This window comes from Hordeum vulgare, chromosome 5H (assembly GCF_904849725.1).
Source record: "Hordeum vulgare subsp. vulgare chromosome 5H, MorexV3_pseudomolecules_assembly, whole genome shotgun sequence".
Lineage (NCBI taxonomy): Eukaryota > Viridiplantae > Streptophyta > Magnoliopsida > Poales > Poaceae > Hordeum > Hordeum vulgare.
In genome coordinates, this window is record NC_058522.1 from 571,314,262 (window position 1) to 571,336,106 (window position 21,845).

General features: G+C 45.7%; 2 protein-coding genes across 3 annotated transcripts; one reads left to right on the top strand and one right to left on the bottom strand.

Moving 5' to 3' along the window:
- The first annotated feature begins 3,230 nt into the window (after positions 1-3,230).
- LOC123394928 ((+)-menthofuran synthase-like) lies at positions 3,231-4,979 on the top strand. The gene has a single exon (XM_045089815.1). The coding sequence runs from the start codon at positions 3,279-3,281 to the stop codon at positions 4,836-4,838; it is 1,560 nt and encodes a 519-aa protein (XP_044945750.1). The 5' UTR covers positions 3,231-3,278; the 3' UTR covers positions 4,839-4,979.
- A 453-nt stretch (positions 4,980-5,432) lies between these two features.
- LOC123394927 lies at positions 5,433-19,745 on the bottom strand. 2 transcript variants are annotated; one of them, XM_045089812.1, is made up of 16 exons: positions 19,358-19,745; positions 17,189-17,452; positions 17,015-17,084; positions 16,878-16,927; positions 16,421-16,624; positions 16,283-16,340; positions 14,724-14,832; positions 13,811-13,879; positions 12,722-12,850; positions 11,940-12,140; positions 11,808-11,863; positions 11,640-11,733; positions 11,210-11,300; positions 8,511-8,630; positions 7,264-7,614; positions 5,433-7,139 (listed from the first exon to the last, which is right to left on the bottom strand). In XM_045089812.1, the coding sequence occupies exons 2-16, from the start codon at positions 17,450-17,452 to the stop codon at positions 5,691-5,693; spliced, it is 3,315 nt and encodes a 1,104-aa protein (XP_044945747.1). In that variant the 5' UTR covers positions 19,358-19,745; the 3' UTR covers positions 5,433-5,690. The 2 variants fall into 2 exon arrangements, with proteins under 2 accessions (XP_044945747.1, XP_044945748.1); XM_045089813.1 differs by having other exon boundaries at positions 17,189-17,459; positions 19,358-19,474.
- Positions 19,746-21,845: the final 2,100 nt, after the last annotated feature.

The following is a 21,845-nucleotide window of genomic DNA, read 5'->3' on the forward strand; positions in this document are numbered from 1 at the left end:
CAGCTTGCTGTTGGAGCGCGAATCCATCTGATCCGCCTTGCGCTTGTTGTTGTTTTGGCCACCTCGGCTGTCCCCAGCCGGCTTGGGAGTAGCCGGCGTAGGGACAGCCTTGTCCGATGCGGTCACCTTGACGCGCATCGCCGAGTCGGCCGTGGCGTACTTGTCCGCCTTGGCCATGAGCAGCGCCAGAGAGGTGGGATCGGAGCACATAAGCTTGTGCTTGAGGAGGGTGCCGTCTCGGCAACCGTCGATGAAGTACTGGATGGCTTGTACCTCATGCACCCCTTCGCAGGAGTTCCGGAGCTCCGTCCACCGCGTGACGTAGTCGCGAAGGGGTTCGTCGGGCTTCTGAATGCACATGGCCAGCTCGTGAGGCTGGCGAGGACGCTTGTAGGTGCCAGTGAAGTTGCGGACAAACGCCTCCTCGAAGTCTACCCAGGAGTTGACGTTGTCGGCCGGAAGGCTGTTAAGCCAAGTCCGAACCTAGCCGGCCAACATGAGTAGCACGTAGCGGACCGCTACGCGTTTGTTGCCCCTGGCAATGCCGACGGCCGTGGTGTAATCAATCAGCCAGTCCTCTGGCTTGGCCGTACCATTGTATTTGGATTTGTCCCGAGGCAAGGTGAAACCTCGGGGGAACAGCTCCCCTCGGATCCCGGGGCCGAAGCAGGCCGGACCGACCGGACCGTCTTCCTCTAGGAGGGCTGACTGGGCCAGGACGATGAGACGTCGGCGGGCGTCCCGATCATCCTGGGAAGTGTGAGCGTCAACCCGAGTGGCGAGAGGAGAGGCGCCTCGCGAACCAGAGACATGAGTTCTTCGCGGGGGGAGAATCTCACACTCCGAATCACCCTCGTCGCCTCCGCGACGCAAGCCCGAAGTGTGCTCGCTCTGGCGCTGGGAGCGTCGGTCTTGGCTTCCCTCACCCCTCCAGCCGAAGGGGCGATGCGAGGATGATCCTTCCGCATGATGCTGACCGCTAGGGTTGCGGCGTGCTCTAGGGTTGGGTCCCGGAGACTCTGACTGGGCTTGACCAGGGTCAAGCCGAGCGTGTTGCTGGTTGGCGGCGTCAAGCAGATCCTTGACCCGCTTCTCCTGGAAAGCGCGCTCCTCGCCTTCCAGGCTCGCCATCTCCTCCATGGCCGCCTGCGCCGCTCGCATGTTGGCTGCACGGGTCTCGTAGGTGGACAGATCGCCACCTAGGACTTCGGCAATGAACCGGTCGTGGCTGCGGACCAATCCAAGCCAGCTAGGGGCCTCGAAAATCGGAGTGGGACCGTATGCGGAGTTATACTCGCGCTACGTGGCCTCCATCCGACGCTTTGCCGAGGCGACGGCGATGCCCTCCTCCAAGATACGCTTGCGAGCCTCCTCCAGTGAGGCCCGGGCGTCAGTAGGGTTTGCGGAAGCGGCGACGGGTGTCTTCAGGCCGGCGATGGCGTCCCGAAGAGTATCTGAGGTGGCAGCAGTAGGCTCACCAGCGTCTGCTGACGCTTTGCCATGAGCTGTGCTGGTGCCAGCACCGATAACCATCACCTCCATGACGTTGGAGACGGCAGCAACGTGGTATGGGGTGAAGCATCCCACCGACGGCGGAGGGCCGTCAAAGACGAGGACGTTGCTGGGATATATGTCATGGACAGGCGTCTCGGCGATAGAGATCCTGCTGAAGCTGACGCAGAGCGCCTCAACGTCGAAGTCCTCGCCGTAGTAGCGCGGACCGTCGTTGAGACGCAGGTCACTGAAGAGAACGATGAGGTTCTCCATAGCAGCGACGACGACGCTAGGAAGCGCCTCGTCATCAGAATCTTCGTCTGAATCCGCGTGGCGGACGGGGACGTCGATCATCATCGGCGTTGCCTCGTCGAAAGCGGGCTCCACGGGCATGCAAACTGATCTCGATGCGATGCGGCCCAGCGCGTAAAGCCAGCCGATGCCGCGATCGGCCCCACGGTGGGCGCCAAATGTCCATGAGTACTCACAACATATGCCATAGGTAGGCTAAAGTCGGTGAGAACCGAAGGGACAAAGGAGGGCGCTGGGAACGAGGTTGGTACAAGCATGGAATGCACGATGTACCCAGGTTCACGGCTCTCCGTATAGATAAGACCCCTAGTCCTGCCGGAGTGTTTGATGTGTATAAACCGAGTATAGAGTTGCTCCTGGAGCTGTGTTGGGAGGAGGAAGAGGGGAGCAGCCGGCTCGTCTCTATGTGGTTGGTGAGTGTGTAGTGTTGTTCGTCCGTGGAATGATCGGTCCCCCTGCATGGAGGGCAACCGGGGGGTTTTATAGACGAACCCGCCGGCCTACAGTATGGATAAAGGGTACAAGTGTGGGACCCGACTGGCAACCTCTCCGGCTGGCCAGGGGGCCACTAGAGTCTTATCTTGTCGTTTGAGGGGCCCGCCGGCTGCATGGTCTCGATTGGCAGTGGGACCCGCCGGCTGGCCAATGAAGCTCTCGCGTAAGGTTGACGCCGAGCACGCGAAGTACGTCGAGCGTCGTCCAGAGAGATTCGTCATGGGCAGGTAGTACAACCGCCTCCACTGTTCCCCACGCCGAGTACAGTAATGGAGTGGGAGTGTGACGGTCCGACACTATGCTAGGTGATGGATCAGAGCCGGGGTAGGTCAGCGGCGTGGCAGCCGACGCTCGTACCTGCCGGACGCCCCGATCCAGTACCTTTGCTGACGCGTAGCTACCTTTAATTGTAAGGTCTCATCCTGACCTACGATTTGATGTGACTTGTGATCCTCGGCCGACTAGCCTGCTTGGCTGGCCGGCTTGGGCGCGGACGCCTCGTTCCTAGCCGGCTGGCTGGACCAGGCCAGCCCAGAAGAGGTAATCGCCTCGACTCTAGCCGGCAGGGGTTGACTGGCCGACCAGAGGGATGGCCGCCTGGTCCTCTAGCCGATAGGCGCAGGCTAGCCAGCTAGAAGACTTGGACCTTAGTAAACTATATATGTTCATATTCTTTGGACTGGAAATGAAGGAGGAGGCTTGACGAGTCTACCCGGGTTATCCCGACGGTGCTACTTAAGTTTGACAGCAATTCGTGCGGCGAGGAAGAAAAGTATATATGCTGTGTGATGGCTGAAAACAACACGTTCACTCGTGCTTAATATGTATGTGCCTCTTGTGTTACGTGTAGAGGATATCTCTTTTAGTGGCGCCGTATATGTCACGTACGACACGACGTGGCAACGCACGAGCTTCTAACAAGTACAAGTACTAGTGGCTAAGCTTGGGTACACGCGACGCGACACAAGCTAGCCAGGATGGTTGCAGCAGAAATGGTTGTCGCGCCGTTGGACTCGCCGGTGCTCATCACCGTCGTCCTCGCCTTCCTTCTCGTGGTGATCACCCTCCTCGTCTCCTTCTCCACCAGGCGCAGCAGCAGCAATGCGCCGCGGCTGCGGCTGCCCCCGTCGCCGCGGGGCCTGCCGGTCGTCGGCCACCTCCACCTGCTCGGGAGCCTGCCGCACCGGAGCCTCCGGTCCCTGGCCGCGTCCCACGGCCCGGTCATGCACCTGCGGCTCGGCCGCGTGTCCACCGTCGTGGCGTCCTCCGCGGCCGCCGCGGAGGAGGCCATGAAGACCCGCGACGTGGACTTCGCCGGCCGCCCCAGGCTCCTCATGGTCGACCGCTTCTACTACGGCAACGGCGGCATCGGCTTCGCGCCCTACGGCGAGCACTGGCGCCAGGCGCGCCGCGTCTGCGCCGTCCACATGCTCAGCGCGCGCCGCGTCGCCTCCCTCGGCCGCGTCCGGGCGCAGGAGGCCGCCGCGCTCCTCGACCGCGTCCGCCGCGCCGGCGGTGTCGTGAACCTGAGCGACAGCCTCGTCGTCTACTCCAACGCGGTCATCTCCCGCTGCACGCTCGGCGGCGCGGGCTGCGGGGTGGAGGAAGGCGGCGGCGACGGCGCGAGGCTGAAGAAGGCGTTCGGCGAGATGGAGGAGCTCCTCGGCACGGTGCCGATGGGGGAGTCGGTGCCGTGGCTGGGATGGGTGGACACGGTGACGGGGCTGGAGCGGAGGGCCAAGCGCGTCTTCGAGGAGATGGACGGGCTGCTGGAGCGGGTCATCGCCGACCACCGCCAGCGCCGCCGTGCGGACTCCGCCACCGTGCACGAGGAGGACTTCGTGGACGTGATGCTGGACGCCGGCGAGCTGGGCACGGACAGCATCAAGTCGATCATCCTGGACGTGCTCGCCGCCGCCACGGCCTCGACCTCGGCGCTGCTGGAGCGGGCGATGGCGGAGCTCATCAACCACCCGCACGAGATGCGCAGGCTCCAGGCCGAGGCCCGCGCGGCCGTCGTCCCCGGCGCCGTCGTCACGGAGGCCGACCTCCCGCGCCTGCCGTACCTGAAGGCGGTGGTCAACGAGACCCTGCGGCTCCACCCGCCGGCGCCGCTGCTGCTGCCGCGGGAGACGGTGGAGGACACCCGGCTGCAGGGCCACGACGTGCCGGCGGGCACCCGAGTCCTGATCAACGCCTGGGCCATCGGCCGCGACCCGGCAACGTGGGGTCCCCGCGCCGAGGAGTTCGCGCCGGAGAGGTTCGTCGGGGACGAGCTCGGCGGCGGCGCCGGGCGGGGCTTCTCGTTCCTGCCCTTCGGCGGCGGGAGGAGGGGCTGCCCCGGGGTGGAGTTCGCCATGCTGTCCAACGCGCTGGCGCTGGCGAGCCTCGTGCATGGCTTCGACTGGGAGGTGCCCGGCCACGGCGGGAGGAGGACGCCGCCGGTGGACATGAGCGAGCTGTACGGCCTCTCCGTGTGCCTCAAGGCGCCCCTGCTTCTGGTCGCCAAGACGTGGCCGTCCGTGGCGTCGAGTTAATGAACCAAGCAAGAAAAAAAATATAAAATGTAGATCTATGTACGCTTATTGTAGAAATGAATGTATCTAGTGTTTTAGTTTTAAATGCATCCATTTCTACGATTTGATAAATAATTCAGAAAATGCATCTATTTTTATCCATTTCTACGATTTCGATAAATAATTCAGAATGGAGGGTCTTCCTTCTACACAATGAGTCCAACAGAGTGTTAATGTGTTTCTTCTTTTTCAATAGACATCTGACCCCTGGGCATCTGCATCACTGTGTCAAGTGGAAATGCATTTCGTTCTTTCGAAACGAATGCAAAACAGTATAAATAGTTACAAGTTGATCAAATTGGACATTTACACGTGCCCTACTCTTGCAGCATGGTCGCGTACGCAAGCTCCTCATTACTGGGACTATAAGATTAAACTACCACATTTAAAAAACCGAAATGAATTTTGAAATGGTGTACTTATATTTTGAAGTAACAGTCGGTTGTTCCAATCTTTATGTTCGGTTCTCGAGTATATTCCATTACAAAGAGAAGGAAATAGGCATACAACCATTTCATCTTGGAATGCAACCATTCCATTACAAAGAGAAGGAAATAGGCATACAACCATTTCATCTTGCTAAACTGAGTAGTGTAATAATAATAACATGCAACAACGTTGGGCGGCAATATTAACACCTAAATTCAGGCGAACCCCAAAAGGTAGCAAACAGGCTCGGTCAGTCAGGCAGCTAACTATATCATACAAGAGGTCTGTCGAATCCATAAGAGAGAGCATGTCACCTGTTTCAGACAAGTAACAATTGTGCAAAGGAAGGACAACTAGCGGGTTGCTACACCGGCCTGATTTTTTCTAATCCACATTCCGTGGCATCGAGGAGCTCCTCGTTTGTCGCCTTTCTGTTGCCGACGTCGTCGGCGGGAGGACCTTGCGACGCTTCTGGCGATGCTCTTGCTTCTCTGCGGTGGACTCGACGTCTTTCTCTGAGCACATGCCCTCCGAAACCTCCATGGTCTGGTCTTCAGAGGTGCTTGAGGGAAGAGGCCTTTTAGCTTCCCAGGATTTGTCCTCGTCGACTGCTACATTTGGTTTCTCCTCGCCGACTGCTTCATTTGGTTTCTCCTTGCTGATCGCTTCATTCTTCACACAGGAGGTGCTATCCAAGTCTGGCAGCTCAGGAACTTCCATCTTCTGATCTTTGGAGATGCTATCCGGAAGAGGCCTTTTAGCACCGCAGGGTTTGTCCTCGGAAACTCTTTCATTCTTCGCGCAGGAGACATTATCTATGTCAGGCATCTCATTATCGATATGCTTAACTGCCTCGCCTGCTGCTGGTCCTAAGTTACCGTGTGCATCCACACTGTCGGCATGAGCTTCATCGCTCCCATCTTTACTGTCACCAGCCACAATGGCGCTAGTCTCTCCCTCTTTCGACTCATGGGGAATAGAGCTGTCGCTGATAGCACTGCTGTCAATGTTTCCCTCTTTGGAATGCTGCTCACCATCATTGATTTTAACCGCAGCTTCGCAAGTTTCCTCCATGCCAACTTCGATATCTTCTTCTACCTCGAGATCCACAGAAGTATCTTCATGTTTCGCGTCCTCGGATTTGACAGTAATTGTTGCAGGAGAATGCTCAGCAACATCGTTATTCAAATCACATACAACGAGTGAAGACTGCTCAGCAATATCATTGTTCAAATCACATACCACGAGTGAAGACATGTCCACAGAAATATCACCCTTGGCCTCCTCAACTTCAACAATGTTTCTTTCTAAAGAATGCTCAGAAGTATTCATTTCTATATCACCAGCCACAACAGATCCCGAGACATCAGGAAGATTACATCTGTCATTGTCAGCTTCATCTTTGGTGCTTGCTGGATCAGGTGCAATGTCAACTTCCATGGCTCTGGCATTAGACATCACGACAGGATGCATATCTCCGGAACCATCACAGCAATCATCCACAACTTCATTTATGTTTGTTTCTAAACTACATTCTTTGTAGGCCAATGCCTCAGAGTTAGCACAGAAAGAGACACACTTGGAATCCATAATATCATGCACTGTAACTTCAATTTGGCCGGAAATTGTCTGGTTATTATGCGAACAATCCAGCATGGATTCCTCACAAGTGTCCTGATCTTGTACCACACAACCATCATCCTTCAACGCTTCAGCACCTTCTGCGGGACATAATCTCAGGTAAGGATTATTATCATAATCCGCAAGAGGTGGCTCAGTTTCCACACCCTGGCTTGGCATGTAGTCGGCAATATCATTGTCAGGTGGACAAACCTAACAATAATAATGGAGAACAACAAAAGGTACAAAATGGCATTAGGAAACAAGTTCAACAGGCTGATTACTAGTACCAATCAATTGAAACGCCAAGAGTACTAGCCATTAGCAAAAATTATACCTGCATGTCTTGTACAGAAAATGTTGTAACCCCTTCAGTCTCTAAAATGCATCCAGAAACAGGTAGCCCATTTCCAGAATCATTAAAGCAGACGGATGTGGATTGTTGCTTTGTTCCAGAAATTTGGCAAAGAGAGTCAGATTCACCAGCAGCGCACCCCTGAGCAAGGAACTCCCTAGCTGCTTCATGTTCAGCATTTTCACTTTCTAGATAGCTTTCGTCAAACTCCTCGCTACCACAGATAAATTCCGGAAAAGTTTTAGAAGGTTCTGTCACTAGCTCCTGGATTAACTTCCGGATCAATGAACGCTTCATAGAAGCTTCAGCAGGTTCAAACCAACCATCACTGAGCTGAAAAGTACATCAAGCATTACAATATGGGGTTACCAAAATATCCAAAATGAGAGGTGTGAAGATTACTCAAACAGAGAGACATCAACTTAAACTTCAGTCACCTGCTACTCCAACTGAGGATGAAAATATGGGATCAAAACTAAAGAGCGCTCACATCATATTCATCCCCATATTTTAATTGGGAAGTGTGCCCCAAGCTCCCAACAATTCCGTATGGCAGCAAACAGCCCATCCATGTTTTAAGCTGTAACTTTCATAACCCAGCAACTGTACTTTTGACATGGTGCAAAATTCCACCGTACTTCAAACTTTGATTAATGCCCAACAACTTCAATGTTCAATTCGACTTACAACCTATGCTTTATAATGGATAGCACGAGTCTACGTTTAATTTCTTGACTAATAAGGGCAACCATATTTGCAGAAATATGAATCCTAACTCCAGCAAGTACCATACACCAATTCCTCTTATTTTTTGAGATTACAGGTAGCAAGTTGCTCAAATGCAAATAGAGATGGTCAGGCCATAAGTAACTCTGGCAAATTGACTAAGGTGAAGATAAAAGCGAGTAGCTACAATCTTGGGAGAAATAGGAACAGGTGCTGTGCGGTTTTCCCTGACTTTTCATCAAAAAAATTCTAACAGACGAATGCACGCGTGAATTATAGCTAGAATAAATTAATCTATGATAGTTTCTCCATTAGTGATTATGTACAAAAATATACACAATTTGCATGGTGTTCACTATAACACAAAAACTAGCATTTATTGAAGGAAAATAAACAAAATTACATAAACAGAAAAAAAAAATGTACGCTGGTAATGCAATAGGGAGCTGGGCACCCAAACATAACAACATCAAAATTTAAGAAAATAATTAATTAGAACTTACAAAGGTTGAGAATATTGATATCTTCAAAGGGTTAAAGTCACTGGGATAATCCATCAGAAAGCGTTCCACATAATGGAGCAAGAACAAGCCACAGTCAAATGAGTTATCTTGCTGAGGAAGCTGGACGGACAAATAGAACAAAGCTATATCACTATCAGAAAAAAGATATTGACAAATGAAATGAAAAAAATGTTCGGTAGGCATGCATACGATATAAAAGAAAATTCTTTGTTTTGTAGGCATGTATAGCGATATACATTGCAACCTTGTGAGTTATATCAACAAATGAAGGTGTTGGACTGGCTAAGCTTAACAAGCCAAACAAACTAGCCCACAGAGATAGTTAACAGAAACTCCTAACCCATTAGAAAAGCAATCCCGGGACTGCAATTCCAGCAAAAACAGAGAGTCTGCAATTTAATATCTTTAAGCATAGATGGCGGGAGTACTTTGACAAGCTGTTCAATGGGGAGAGTGAGAGCTCTACCATTGATCTGGACGACTCCTTTGATGATACTAGCAGGCGTTTTGTGCAGCGAATCCAGGAGTCGGAGGTCAAGGAAGCTTTAAATTGGATGGAAGGAAGCAAGGCAATGGGCCCTGATTGTATCCCCATTGAGGTGTGGAGAGGCCTCGGGGACATAGCGATAGTATGGCTAACCAAGCTTTTCAACCTCATTTTTCGAGAAAACAAGATGCCAGAAGAATGGAGCCGGGGTATATTAGTACCAATCTTCAAGAACAAGGGGGGTGTTCAGAGTTGTACTAATTACCGTGGAATTAAATTGATGAGCCATACAATGAAGCTATGGGAGAGAGTCATTGAGCACCGCTTAAGAAGAATGACAAGCGTGACCAAAAATCAATTTGGTTTCATGCCTGGGAGGTTGGCCATGGAAGCCATTTTCTTGGTACAACAACTTATGGAGAGATATAGGGAGCAAAAGAAGGACTTGCATATGGTGTTCATTGACTTGGAGAAGGCCTATGATAAGATACCGCGGAATGTTATGTGGTGGGCCTTGGAGAAAGATAAAGTCCCAGCAAAGTACATTACCCTCATCAAGGACATGTACGATAATGTTGTGACAAGTGTTCGAACAAGTGATGGCGACACTGATGACTTCCCGATTAAGATAGGACTAAATCAAGGGTCAGCTTTGAGCCCTTATCTTTTTGCCTTGGTGATGGATGAGGTCACAAAGGATATACAAGGAGATATCCCATGGTGTATGCTCTTTGCGGACGATGTGGTGCTAGTCGATGATAGTCGGACGGGGGTCAACAGGAAGTTGGAATTATGGAGGCAAACCTTGGAATCGGAAGGTTTTAGACTTAGTAGGACTAAGACCGAGTACATGAGGTGCGCTTTCAGTACTACTAAGCACGAGGAGGAGGGGATGTTAGCCTTGATGGGCAGGTGGTACCTCAGAAGGACACCTTCCGTTATTTGGGGTCAATGTTGCAAAAGGATGGGGATATCGATGAAGATGTGAACCATCAAATTAAAGCCGGATGGATGAAGTGGCGCCATGCTTCTGGCGTTCTCTGTGCCAAAAGGGTGCCACAAAAGCTAAAAGGCAAGTTCTATAGGACGGCGGTTCGACCCGCAATATTGTATGGCGATGAGTGTTGGCCGACTAAAAGGGGACATGTGCAACAGCTAGGTGTGGCGGATGTGTGGCCACACAAGGAAGGACCGAATCCGGAATGATGATATACGAGATAGAGTTGGGGTAGCGCCAATTGAAGAGAAGCTTGTCCAACATCGTCTGAGATGGTTTGGGCATATTCAGCGCAAGCCTCCAGAAGCCCCGGTGCATAATGGACGGCTAAAGCATGCTGATAATGTCAAGAGAGGTCGGGATAGACCGAACTTGACATGGGAAGAGTCCGTAAAGAGAGATCTAAAGGATTGGAGCATCACCAAAGAACTAGCCATGGACAGGGGTGCGTCGAAGCTTGCTATCCATGTGCCAGAACCGTGAGTTGGTCGCGAGATCTTATGGGTTCCACCTCTAGCCTACCCCAACTTGTTTGGGACTAAAGGCTTTGTTGTTGTTGTTGTTGTTGTTGTTGCTGTTGTTGTTGTATTGCCTATTACATGTTCATCGGCCATTTATTTTTTGTGCGTGCATGGGTGGGAGGGTGTGTGTGTGTGTGCCGCAATTTGCGCTGAATTTGTTGTTTGGTTGGCCACAGATTAGCAAGGGATAAGCGAAAGCTAAAATGCAGACGCAAACAAAAGCTCATCAAAAAATTGGCAACAAGCCAAGACGGGCATCATGTCAGGATTTTGGCAAAGATTTTTTTGTAAATTTTAGATTCAAACCTTAAAATCTAATGGATAAGAAGATTTTGTTAATAATTTCAAACCTTAACATTTTTACCCGATTAACACTTTGGCTAAATACCCTCAATAAATAACCACACCAGCTAGGCAGCTACCATCTATAGCTCTCCATGATTGGTGAGTGCAATTGGCAATGCAATTTAAAAAGAGCTCCTTGATTTATAGATCACTCATGAAATGAAATAACAAGGGGTAGGGTTTCTTTCAGTGCTTGCCCTCTTCACAACATCAACATCAAATGGTTCTCAGAACTAGTGGAAGTCAGAAATTGGCATTAAATATAGAAGTACTCGACAATTTTACAGAGACACACGAGACTTGATACTAAAAGCTGATGTTCACAAACCTCAAGGGAGACGAATCTCAGGTTTAAGAATTTGTCTGAAATATCTAATGCTGATTCAGGGTGCCTTTCCTTCCACTCTTCCCATAGATAACTGCACCAGAAAGAGACAAACTCAGCAGATATTTGTAAAAATGAAGTGCAAAAAATGTCATTGACTGTTTGCACTTTCAGTTATTATATACTTCCAAATAAGATGTTTCAGGCATTGATGTGGTCTACAAGAGATGCCTTTGACATTACCTAGATCAAAAGATATTAACAATAATATAATTATATAAATGTGCTTCTGGTAACTATAGTGTCCATTTTTTATCTGAAAATCCTCAAGAGCATATGTGGTCAAAGTTTCAAAAATCTGATAGTGCATCCTAAAATAAACTACTTTGCACAAAAGCAGCACAAGATATCACTCTTCCAGAAATGGGCTTACCTTTGAATAATGTCTTTCAGTCCACTGTGATTTCCTTTAAGAGAATCCATATGTAATATACATGGAAGTTTACCATGTTTTTTTGCTTCACCTTCTGAAGCAAAACAACGGGAAAGTAAAACACTAATCCACAAAAATGTTAAAAGTACCAGCTTTAATTTATCGCACCTTCAGATGTTTCCACTTCTCCAGGATAACAAATAACAATCAAGCTCCAATGCAAGCTGCAATGCAGAAACATAATTAACAGTGCATAAAAATTATCAATTTAACAATAAAAAGAGTGGACAAGTTCCTTGCCTGAAGTTCACTGGAATAAATAGAAAATCCTTCGCAAATATGTTTATTTTTCGGGTCCACTTGCGGACACGTAAAAAAGCTGATCTACCCTCTGGAGCTCTCCCTTGATCTTTGTCAAGATCAGCCAGCTTGCGAAAAAAGAAGCTATTAAAGAAGTGGAACTTGCACTTCTCTGTGGTCTTCATTCTTGTGCTTAAGTATCTGCAAATAAGAAAATCAAAGCATAGTTGTAATTACAAATGAGTAAAATGCACTCCAGAGAAATGTGAAGTTAGCAGGCACATAATAAAGAATGGTAAGTGAACACATCAGAAACAGAAATTCATCTTTCATGATATTTAAATCGATGATGAAATCAGATTTTGTTCAGAGCCAACAACTATGATAGTTGTCCATGAGAACTGTGTCACATTGTTATTCACAAAAATTACTGTCCATGCAATGCATGAAACGAGCAGATCCATGTGGTTACTGTAGCTTTCACAGGATTGCGGGATACATTTGTTTCACAGCTCACAGGTAACTGATTTGGTAAGTAACCTTCAAAACGATAAAGAAGATTTCATATCATAAACAACTTAAGAAAACATAAATACAGAACTGTATCTGCATCTGCATGTAGCAAAGCAGGTGGTCAGATCTACAAATATTTCAATAGCAATCAGAAATATTACAATAGCAATTGCAACAGCACAAAAAGTGTAATTGGACAGCACCATTTAACAACTAAGGCTATAAAATAAAGGATGATTGTGCAGACAGCAATGAAAGGTTCAACCTACTTGATATAAAAGTCAATTATTGTGTCATTGACAAATGTCTCAGGTAGAAGCAAATCAACATCTCTGCTGCTAATAGAAACAGCATCCGGATCTCCTTTAGGATAGATAACGTCTTCAAAGTCGTCAATGCTGAAACAATTAACACGAACAGCGGGACAAGTTTTAGCATAGCAAGAACAAAATAAAGATCACGGTACACACTCGATTCAAGTTCAAATATTATTAAGGTTATAAATAGCTAGCAATATTAGCATTATTGGTCTGTAGAACCCTAATCGCTAAACAATGCTTCAATGTCCCGCTACAGTTGCGCTGCAGTATAGCTTCAAAAAGCTCTGATTTGTTTCAGCTCGCTAGTGACTGCCCTGCTATTCCATCTAAGTACCTTTTGCCAAAACTACAAGCTAAATTTGAAAATAAACTTCATTACAGGCCTCAATACATCTATACTCTCTTTGCCAAAACTATCAAAAAACTTGTTTCTCTTTTTTGACACTTTTTAATAAATATATTTCTTAGTGATTACTACTCTCTTTGTCAAACTTGTGTGTGTTTGACCAAGATTATAGAATAAAATAACGGCATCTATAATACAAAATAAATAAATAAATGAAAATACTTTTCGTGATGGATCTAATGATACAAATTTGGTAATGTAGATATTGATATTTTTAAACATGGTCAAACATCCACATGTTTGACTTTAAAAAAACTAATACGCCTTATATTTTGGAACAGAGGGAGAATTTACTATTTAGTCTGAAGAAAATTGTCCCTATCATGATATTGTGTCAAAACTTGCTTGCATGATTCATGTAGTGTACATATTAATTATTTATCTATTAAAATAACAAAACATTATACATAATAGCTATGCTTTAAGTAGCTTAGCGAGCTCCTCGCTGTCAAAACTGAGATCTAAAAACTTGGAGATAACGAAAGACATAAGAAGATAATAGGTGAAACTAGTACAATGGATAAAAACATGCATAGCCATAACATTGTTTCTACATGACAGAAGCTAATTGTAGTGCCATATGCTCCTGAATGCTTCTAGATAGTTCAGATGGTGACGGAAGTGCAACATACCCAGAAAAATATTGTTTCGGGAAAAATAAACTTGGGTCGGTGCTCCGGTTCTCCAATGCAAAATCCTCTCTGGCAGTGGCATGCCATTGCGTAAGAACATAGTTACAAAAGCATACATATTTTGTAACTCAGAGCAAACTGCACATTAGAAGTGTAAAAAAAGATACATATATAGCAAAACAGTCCAACTATGAAATCTGGCAAATATGTGACAAGTCCGATGGGATAAGAACTTTTCTGCCAAAATCATCTATTATCTCTTGATCCCTCCATCACAATCTATGTCCACCTTTAAGACTTGATATCCATATCCAAACCCCAGACAAACAGAAAAATGCATTCATAACCAAACCCTAAGCTGAAATAACCCAACTTACCAGCATTTGAAGCATGTCTAATTTCATGAGTTCTTCAGTAAAGAATAACAATCACAATATAACTGTTTCATATAGTGATTTAAAGTGCATGGTCTACTCTCTACAATATGATTAAAATCATATATTATTAACACTTAACAGTAATATCTCATATGACGCACCCCCATATATTATTAGCACTTAACAGTAATATCTGAAATCGGTATCAAGCAAACATATTATCATTTTTCTCCATATCTGGTGGTTATGGCTTAAATATGAGATCCAAAGTTCTGAACTCAATCTACAAGTTAGTCTTCCTAAGATATGGAAGTGTGGCCAGCATTTTTCACTGGCACATGTTTAACAGCCCAATTTACATGGTTTAATAATCAGCATTAGTATTTGCATGATGCTATCTGTGGCTCGATAGGAGGGGAAAATAACAAAAATTAATGTGTAATGCAATGATGTGGTCAGAAATGTGAATTGACTGGAAACAACACATAAATGAATAAAAGATCAGACATAAACCATAACATCAGCTTGAAGCTTACGATGGAGTGTTGTTCCAGATGTCACGATATCTTAATGCCATATGACAAATCTTCTCTTGTTTTCGAGGCCACTGTGGATCTGTAAGAATAAATTCCACTCTAATAGGATCTATAGAGTACAGAAGGACGAAAAAGTTAGTTCTACATACGCAAACGCCAAAGGATATCAAAACCTCGCAATATTAACATTCAATTCATATTTTGTTAACTTATTAAATTATTCATGTATGCATTTGTGAACAGGGCACGACGGCGGTGAGGATAGGTGAAACTTCAGGCACGGAATATCAAGTGGCAGGAAGAGGCATGGATGGTTCTTGGGGAGTTTATCTCTTTTAGGGGATCTGCTAGAGTGCTCAAACTCCCAATAATGAAATTATGGAGGGAGTTATAGGATTTTTAGGGGAATCTGCTAGAGTTGCTCTTGGGTTGCAGGGGTGCTCAACATGAGGACAAGGTCTGGAACCTCCTGCCTTCTTGCCATTGGTAGGAGGCCGAGGTTCCGGTTAGAAGCAGAAGATAGAGAACCAAGGGGCCAATTAGCAGCAGGGGTTAGAGAAACAAAATAGTGGGAGAGTGATCTGTAATTCTGGCATGTTTATTGAATGAACCAGACGCCCATGCATCATATACCTGGCTTAAACCGACTTGAGGATCAAGGAAACAACTCCTATGGAGGAGCAAGGAAACCACTAATATCTCTAAGAAATCAATTAAATCTTTAACTTCGTAGGACAAATAGATGACCGTTTCTCTAGGCTCCTCTAGTAGACGGTATGGCTGTATGGTTGATGCAGGGTGGGCCCTACACACGTAGACCCTGCCCCAAATGAAACTTGATGATAACAACAGCACAACCACTGCCCACATGGACACGAAGATGTGGACACGGAGCAAGCAACAAGAGGGCGGCTTGCTATCATCTTATGCTAATACATGCACAACCGCTGCCCACATGGATACAAAGATGTGGACACGGAGCCAACAACAAGAGGGCGGCTTGCAACCATCTCACGCTAATACACCACTTGCTTTTCCCAGCGAAGAGAGTCTAGTACTTTTTTTGTGAACGTTTTGCATTAGTCCATTAGTTTCTTAACAGGCGGACAGTCAAGAGAGACATGCAATGGACCAGTCTTCCCAGCGCCATTTGCCTTCCTATTCAAAAGTACTATGCGCATGCAATCAATCTTTTGGTTGGTAGGAGTCAAATGTGTGTGCTATTTGTATAATCTTACTATTGCATAACACCTTTTCTGCCAAGGAAAAAAAGGAAATTAATAAGGAGCTCGACAAATATTAAGTAATGGACCGATACTAATCAAACAAATAAACTGTTGTCCAGTTGATGTTATTTAACTTTTTCAGATGAACAAAAGACCTGCAATACTGATAAATTCTAAATTAACAACAAAACACACCCCATAAACCAACACGGCTTTATGTCATGCCTTGCATGCATCATACATTAGCCCGAGATGTCATTTATCATTGGAACACAGTGAAAGCATACTAAATCTGGGATACGATAAAAAGACCAGAATGCCCAGTGTAATTACCTGAACTTTCGGCCTCTGCACTGGGTCTAATAAGGAGAGTTACAGAGGCAGACATGACCTGGTTAAAAGGGTAACTGATATTAAGCTATACAAATTAGAACGGAAAGTAACAAACAAAAGATAAAGAGAATTACATACACTCTGAGTCCATTGACTATTAATGGAAATGATGTCACAAACATCCCAATATAGAGTTATTGTCTTATCATCTTCATATGAATCACAATCAGAATGTTCAATTTTGAACCAGTCTGGTGAAAAAATTAAGTGAGGCTGAAGATGCAGGGCCATGTCGCACATCACAAAGTCAGGTTTAAGCACAACCGCCCCTTCTTTATTAACCTACAAATACAGAAAACAAATAGGAATGATAAAAGTACCCAACTAGACATTTGAACCATGTTAGTAGGCCAAGAGCACCTGTAACTTAACAAATGAAAGTTTTACAGATATGAACTATCAGTTCTACTTCATATAGATCATGTCACCAAATTTCTAGCTTGCTGAAGAACCCAAACTGCATTTAATAATACGAATTACTCCAGGTAATCTAGAATTAAATTAAAATTTTATATAAGGCGAGGAGGATACATACCATTTCACCCAAAGCATTGTACATATTTTCCAAATTTTGTTCCATGTAACCTGAAATTGCACAAAAAAATATTAGCAGACTCCCATACAGAAAGCACGAGCATTGGCTATGAGTTGTGACCATTTTACAGGGTATACCGTAATTAGTGGTGGATGAAGTTTCAGGGCTAGATGACAAATTTTCTTCATCAGAATCAGAAAATCTCTCCTGATGCCAACCAAAACGAGTAACCAAAAAAGATCAATACATGGAAATGGAATAAATAGTTGCATCAAAAGACAAATATTAACAGTATCTATATCTGGCTGAACCTCAAGGTGTTGCATACTGCCAAGTACAACTTCCTTCCCGGCCTGAATTCCTGACATCATCTCTGTATCTTGATATCCATGTAAGCAAGCATAGGAATTGCTAGAACCACTGTGCATGGCTGTAGTTGCCATAACCACATCAAATTCGGTTTTCTGGGATAGATCCTGATTCATTGGAGGAAATTCAGGTGCATATGTTTCTTCACCAGCATGAGTATCATGCAAGCCAGTGTATTCCAAACCAGAGATCTCAGCCTGATTCATCTGCAACCTATTAATTAGAACACAGGGGGGATAGTATATAAGGAATTATATATTATTTGACAACGATCATAGATTACTCGTTGACATGCAATTGCAGTTGATATAATTACTATATATGATTGACCACTGAAAGAATGAATGAAAAGAGCTGGATAAAAGCATCTAATTCCTAAAAGCATCAATAAAAGCATCTAATTTGTAATGAATGTGAAACATCAGAACTGTATCAAGAGTCGTACATTCTCAAAACCACAACACTGAAGTGGTTGCACAGGAGAAGCTTACGTTCGTTCTATCACATCAACACATTATGTTCTAGTGTTATTGAAGTTCCGTCAAAATATATGACAAGGAATCTGATAGGAACACTCTGCGGCCTTCTTCATGAGATAAAGACAGGTGCAATTCATTATGTTTTGTTTGAGCAAACAGAATTTCACTTACCACGAGAAGTTACAACCTTAGTGAACATTCTCGTATGAGTTTGTATTGCTAGCTTAAACAGCTTAGCTGGGCTAGATAAATGGATGACGACGGGTGCTAGTTGCAACTATATGTGGTATATATGAGCCAACAGAATTTGTCTTAATATTAGTAAAATAGTGTCTTAAATTGCTTAGCTAGGCCAGATTCACCTAGCACATTTGAGCTATATCTCATAGAAGCAAGGATCGTTGTATGGTTGCACGGAATCTAGAAACGTAAAACAAATAGCAGACCTTGAAAGATAGCTCATCTTCTTTGAATCTATGTTTCTTGGAAGAATGGAGAAAGAAAATCTGCAGAGATGAACTGGGATAGGACAGGTGACCTAGGAATAGTCGAATACGACCCCGCAACAGCAGTAAACTGGTGCATGCGCTTGATAGACGTAGGCCAAGACAAGGGCACAACTCCAGATAATGACGACTCCATGAATTATTTTTTCTTCTGTTTTGAGAGTGCAAGAGAGCATCCCAAGTAGGCACCCCATTAGGCCATTACAATCAATCGGTCAATCAATTACTTCTGATTTTGGCGTGTGCATGCTTCTGCAAAATGAGAAGTCAAGAACATCACGCCCGCATGAACCGCACCTCCCTGTTCCACTTCCCTTCGCCACGCGTGTTGCACCAACGCCCACACAGCTCGGCACTAAATTTTTCTAGTTACTTTTGCATCAATTTTGCCCCAGGATTATGAACTTGTAGCCAAACAGACGGTAGATCAAACCCCCATTCAATCTAATTAGGATAAACCCAATTCAGCTAGGCAACTTTCCATATTTTACGTGTAATTTGTATTTATCTAAAGTAGGCTACTGAACCTCGGTGTCTGATGATGTATTTTCGGAATTTGGAAATACAAGACATTTTTTTTCAAGTGATTATGTCCTTTGTTTCGTCATTGTAAATGTATAATAAGCATTTTTGTATTTACACATCATCTTCTATTGCGACCGACAATCTGTGCTAGAAGTAAAGAGACACGCATTTATTTAGAAAAAACGTTGCTTCAAAAATTTATGACACACATTAAAATGATGCATCAGGGTGACATTACCTCTAGCTCAGCCCCGGTATCCATCTAGCCTGCCCCAACTTGCTTGGGACAAAAGAAAAAAACCAAATCTTACCAAAGGGTACAAAACGCAATCTGGATAACTGCATAGAGATAGATAGGTAGAACACCGCCTATATTCAGAGAACACTTTCCTAGATCATTCTTGAAAGTACGCATACACATGTATTTTCCGCTACGAGAACGGACACCCATCTAATCTAACAACTCATCATGTAACAGAAAAACACAGCGGTCGTGGAAATTTCGATACGAGCGGTAAAAAAGACATTAATTTCCGGTACAGCAACCGGCCACGATGTTGGGGAGGATGAGGAGGTTACAGCAGAACGGGAGGCTGGGTACCTGCTTGGGACGACGACGGGGCAGACGGAGTCGCGGCGGAAGAGGGAGGCGGGCGGCGGTGTCCTTGGGCCTTCGGTCGGGGAGGAGGAGGTAGGGTTCGGGGAGGGGTCGCGACGGGGTTACGGAAGAGACGAGCCCAGTGCGGTTCCCTTGTCCCGCTGGTGGGGGTGAGCTCCGGTCAACGGCGGCGGGGACGGATCTCGTGGTCCTAGGGTTCCTGCCAGCGGGGAGGGCCCGCGGGACAGGCGTGGGAGGGGTCGCCGGCGAGCGCGGCGGAGGGCGCTGGTCTGCCGGAGGTGGTAGAGGAAGGGGCGGCGGCGGAGAGATCGGTCGCCCTGGTGGCGGTGCGGCGGAGGAGAGTAGGATTGCGTTCGGGAGAAGGGGAACGCTCCTCGACTTATGTCCCGGTGGCAATTGCGGGGTAATTATAACCACATGTAGGAGTGGGGTGCGTTCGGTTAGATGGAAGGGGAAAACAATCCTACAGGGTTTTGTCACAAGGAATTTATGATATGGAATGGGTTTGGTAGAGTTACTCTTCTGCGGAATCCCTCGATTTTGAGCCAGTCAAAATGGATGCAAAGTAAAAAAAGCGAATGAATGGTTTTTAAGGACGTCTCTCTTCGTGTATAATCCATTATTTGTTGTTGTGTTCTGAGGCATGTGCATCTGGTATTTCTGGAGATTTGTGCATGTGATACGTAACTAGTGTGAAGATACACCGGCCAATACCCTGTCAATGCATCTCTATGCGTTAATGAGTGCGGATCGGAACAGGATCCTTCCGGCAAATATTTACTGCTTATAATATACGTGTCTTTATACTGCTATCGATATCTCGGTGCGGCGGAGGAGGAGAGGAGGACTGCGTCTGGGAGAAGGGGAACGACTCGACTATGTCTCAGTGGCAGTTGCGGGGTAATTATAACCACAAGTAACGACAATGCGTTTGGTTAGATAGAAGGGGGAAAGAATTCTAGAGGGCTTTGTCACAAGGAATTTGTGATATGGAGGGGGTTTGTCAGGGTTATACTTGTGTGAATTTTGTAATCTTGAGTCCTCGAGACAGTTCCAGAATGAAAAGTGGATGAATGACTTTTAAGAATGTGTCTTTTTATATATGAATCATTATTGTTTGTTATGTTTTGAGGTATGTGTATATGCATGTGATACGTAACTAATGTGTAGATACACCGGTTAATACACTGACAATGCATCTATATGCGTTAATGGGTGTAGATCGGAACAGGATCCTTTAGGCAAATATTTACCGCTTATAATATCCGTGTATTTATACAGCTATCAATATCTTGCTTATCAGTTGTCACTTTTTGGAGTATCAAAGTGAGGTTAGCTCGGTGTAATGTGCATGTCCTAAGACAAAATGGGGTGGAGAGGGGGGGCACGTGACACAACGGAAAGTGCATCATTCTTCTTCCCCATTGGATGAGCGGGGAACCTCCCCCAAAACTGAAACACCACTACATCCCTCCCTTCGTTTCACATGTATTTTGTATCAAGTCAAACGAGTGTTAAATTAACAGATGGGAATTAGTTTGTCGCCATTTTTATCCATGGTGATTAGGGCATCTTCAGATAGATCAAATAACTAATCGCATATCAAGTTGGGGATACAATGGAGCGGGGATAAGGAAAGTCACGTGAGAAATAATGCTTATGCCGGAGTACAACTAGAGCACTACAGACTGCAGTGAATGGGGTAGATGAAATGGGGACGTCCAACAGATCATAATTATGCAGGACTCAAATGATGCACAAGGTACATCTATATGACTTGTAGAAGACCGGTACATAAATTAATATCGTACATTACTCACCGGAGGAACGTGAGTTTAAGAGCAACTCCAATTCCTAAATCTGCGCCTTTAAAGTGGGTGTAACATGAGAAGGAGAAGCGGATGAATGATTATCAAGTGTACGTCGTCCCATACCTAAACCATTGGCATTGCTTTGTTTTGGAATACGATCATTTAATACTTTTACAGATTTTTGCATGTGATATATAATAAGTGCAAAGATATGTTGGTTGATACCCTCACAAATTAATGAGTACAGACTGGAACAAAATACTTCAGTAGATATTTATTTCCCATATCATGTCTTCGTATTGAATTCACCCTGCATATGAGTTTACATACCAAAGCATGGATCCATATCGAAGGGGAGTGAGACAACTATAAAGCGCAATATTGTTCTTCCCCACTGGATGAGCAAGGAGCCTCCCCTAATAACTCAATCCCCATTGCATCCCTCCATCCATTGTTAGAGCACTTCGTAATCCAGTTAAACAAGTGATAAATTCGCACGGGGGGAGTTGATCTACTTGTGTTTATTCATGGTGATTATCGCTTTTTCGAGTGGTCTAACAACTACTTGTAGGTCAAGTTGGGAATAAAGTTGTGTGCAGAATAAGGAAAATGAATGAAGAAGAATGGTTATGGAGGAGGCTTGCTATAGCACTACGCTC

Excerpts from the sequence above, each read along its gene's own strand:
- LOC123394928 (XM_045089815.1), top strand. The coding sequence starts at position 3,279 with ATGGTTGCAGCAGAAATGGTTGTCGCGCCGTTGGACTCGCCGGTGCTC.
- LOC123394927 (XM_045089812.1), bottom strand. The coding sequence starts at position 17,452 with ATGAATCAGGCTGAGATCTCTGGTTTGGAATACACTGGCTTGCATGAT. Across the intron at positions 16,625-16,877 it reads ACAATGCTTTGGGTGAAATG|GTTAATAAAGAAGGGGCGGT; the intron begins GTATGTATCCTC and ends CTGTATTTGTAG. Across the intron at positions 7,615-8,510 it reads TATCAATATTCTCAACCTTT|CTCAGTGATGGTTGGTTTGA; the intron begins GTAAGTTCTAAT and ends TGTACTTTTCAG.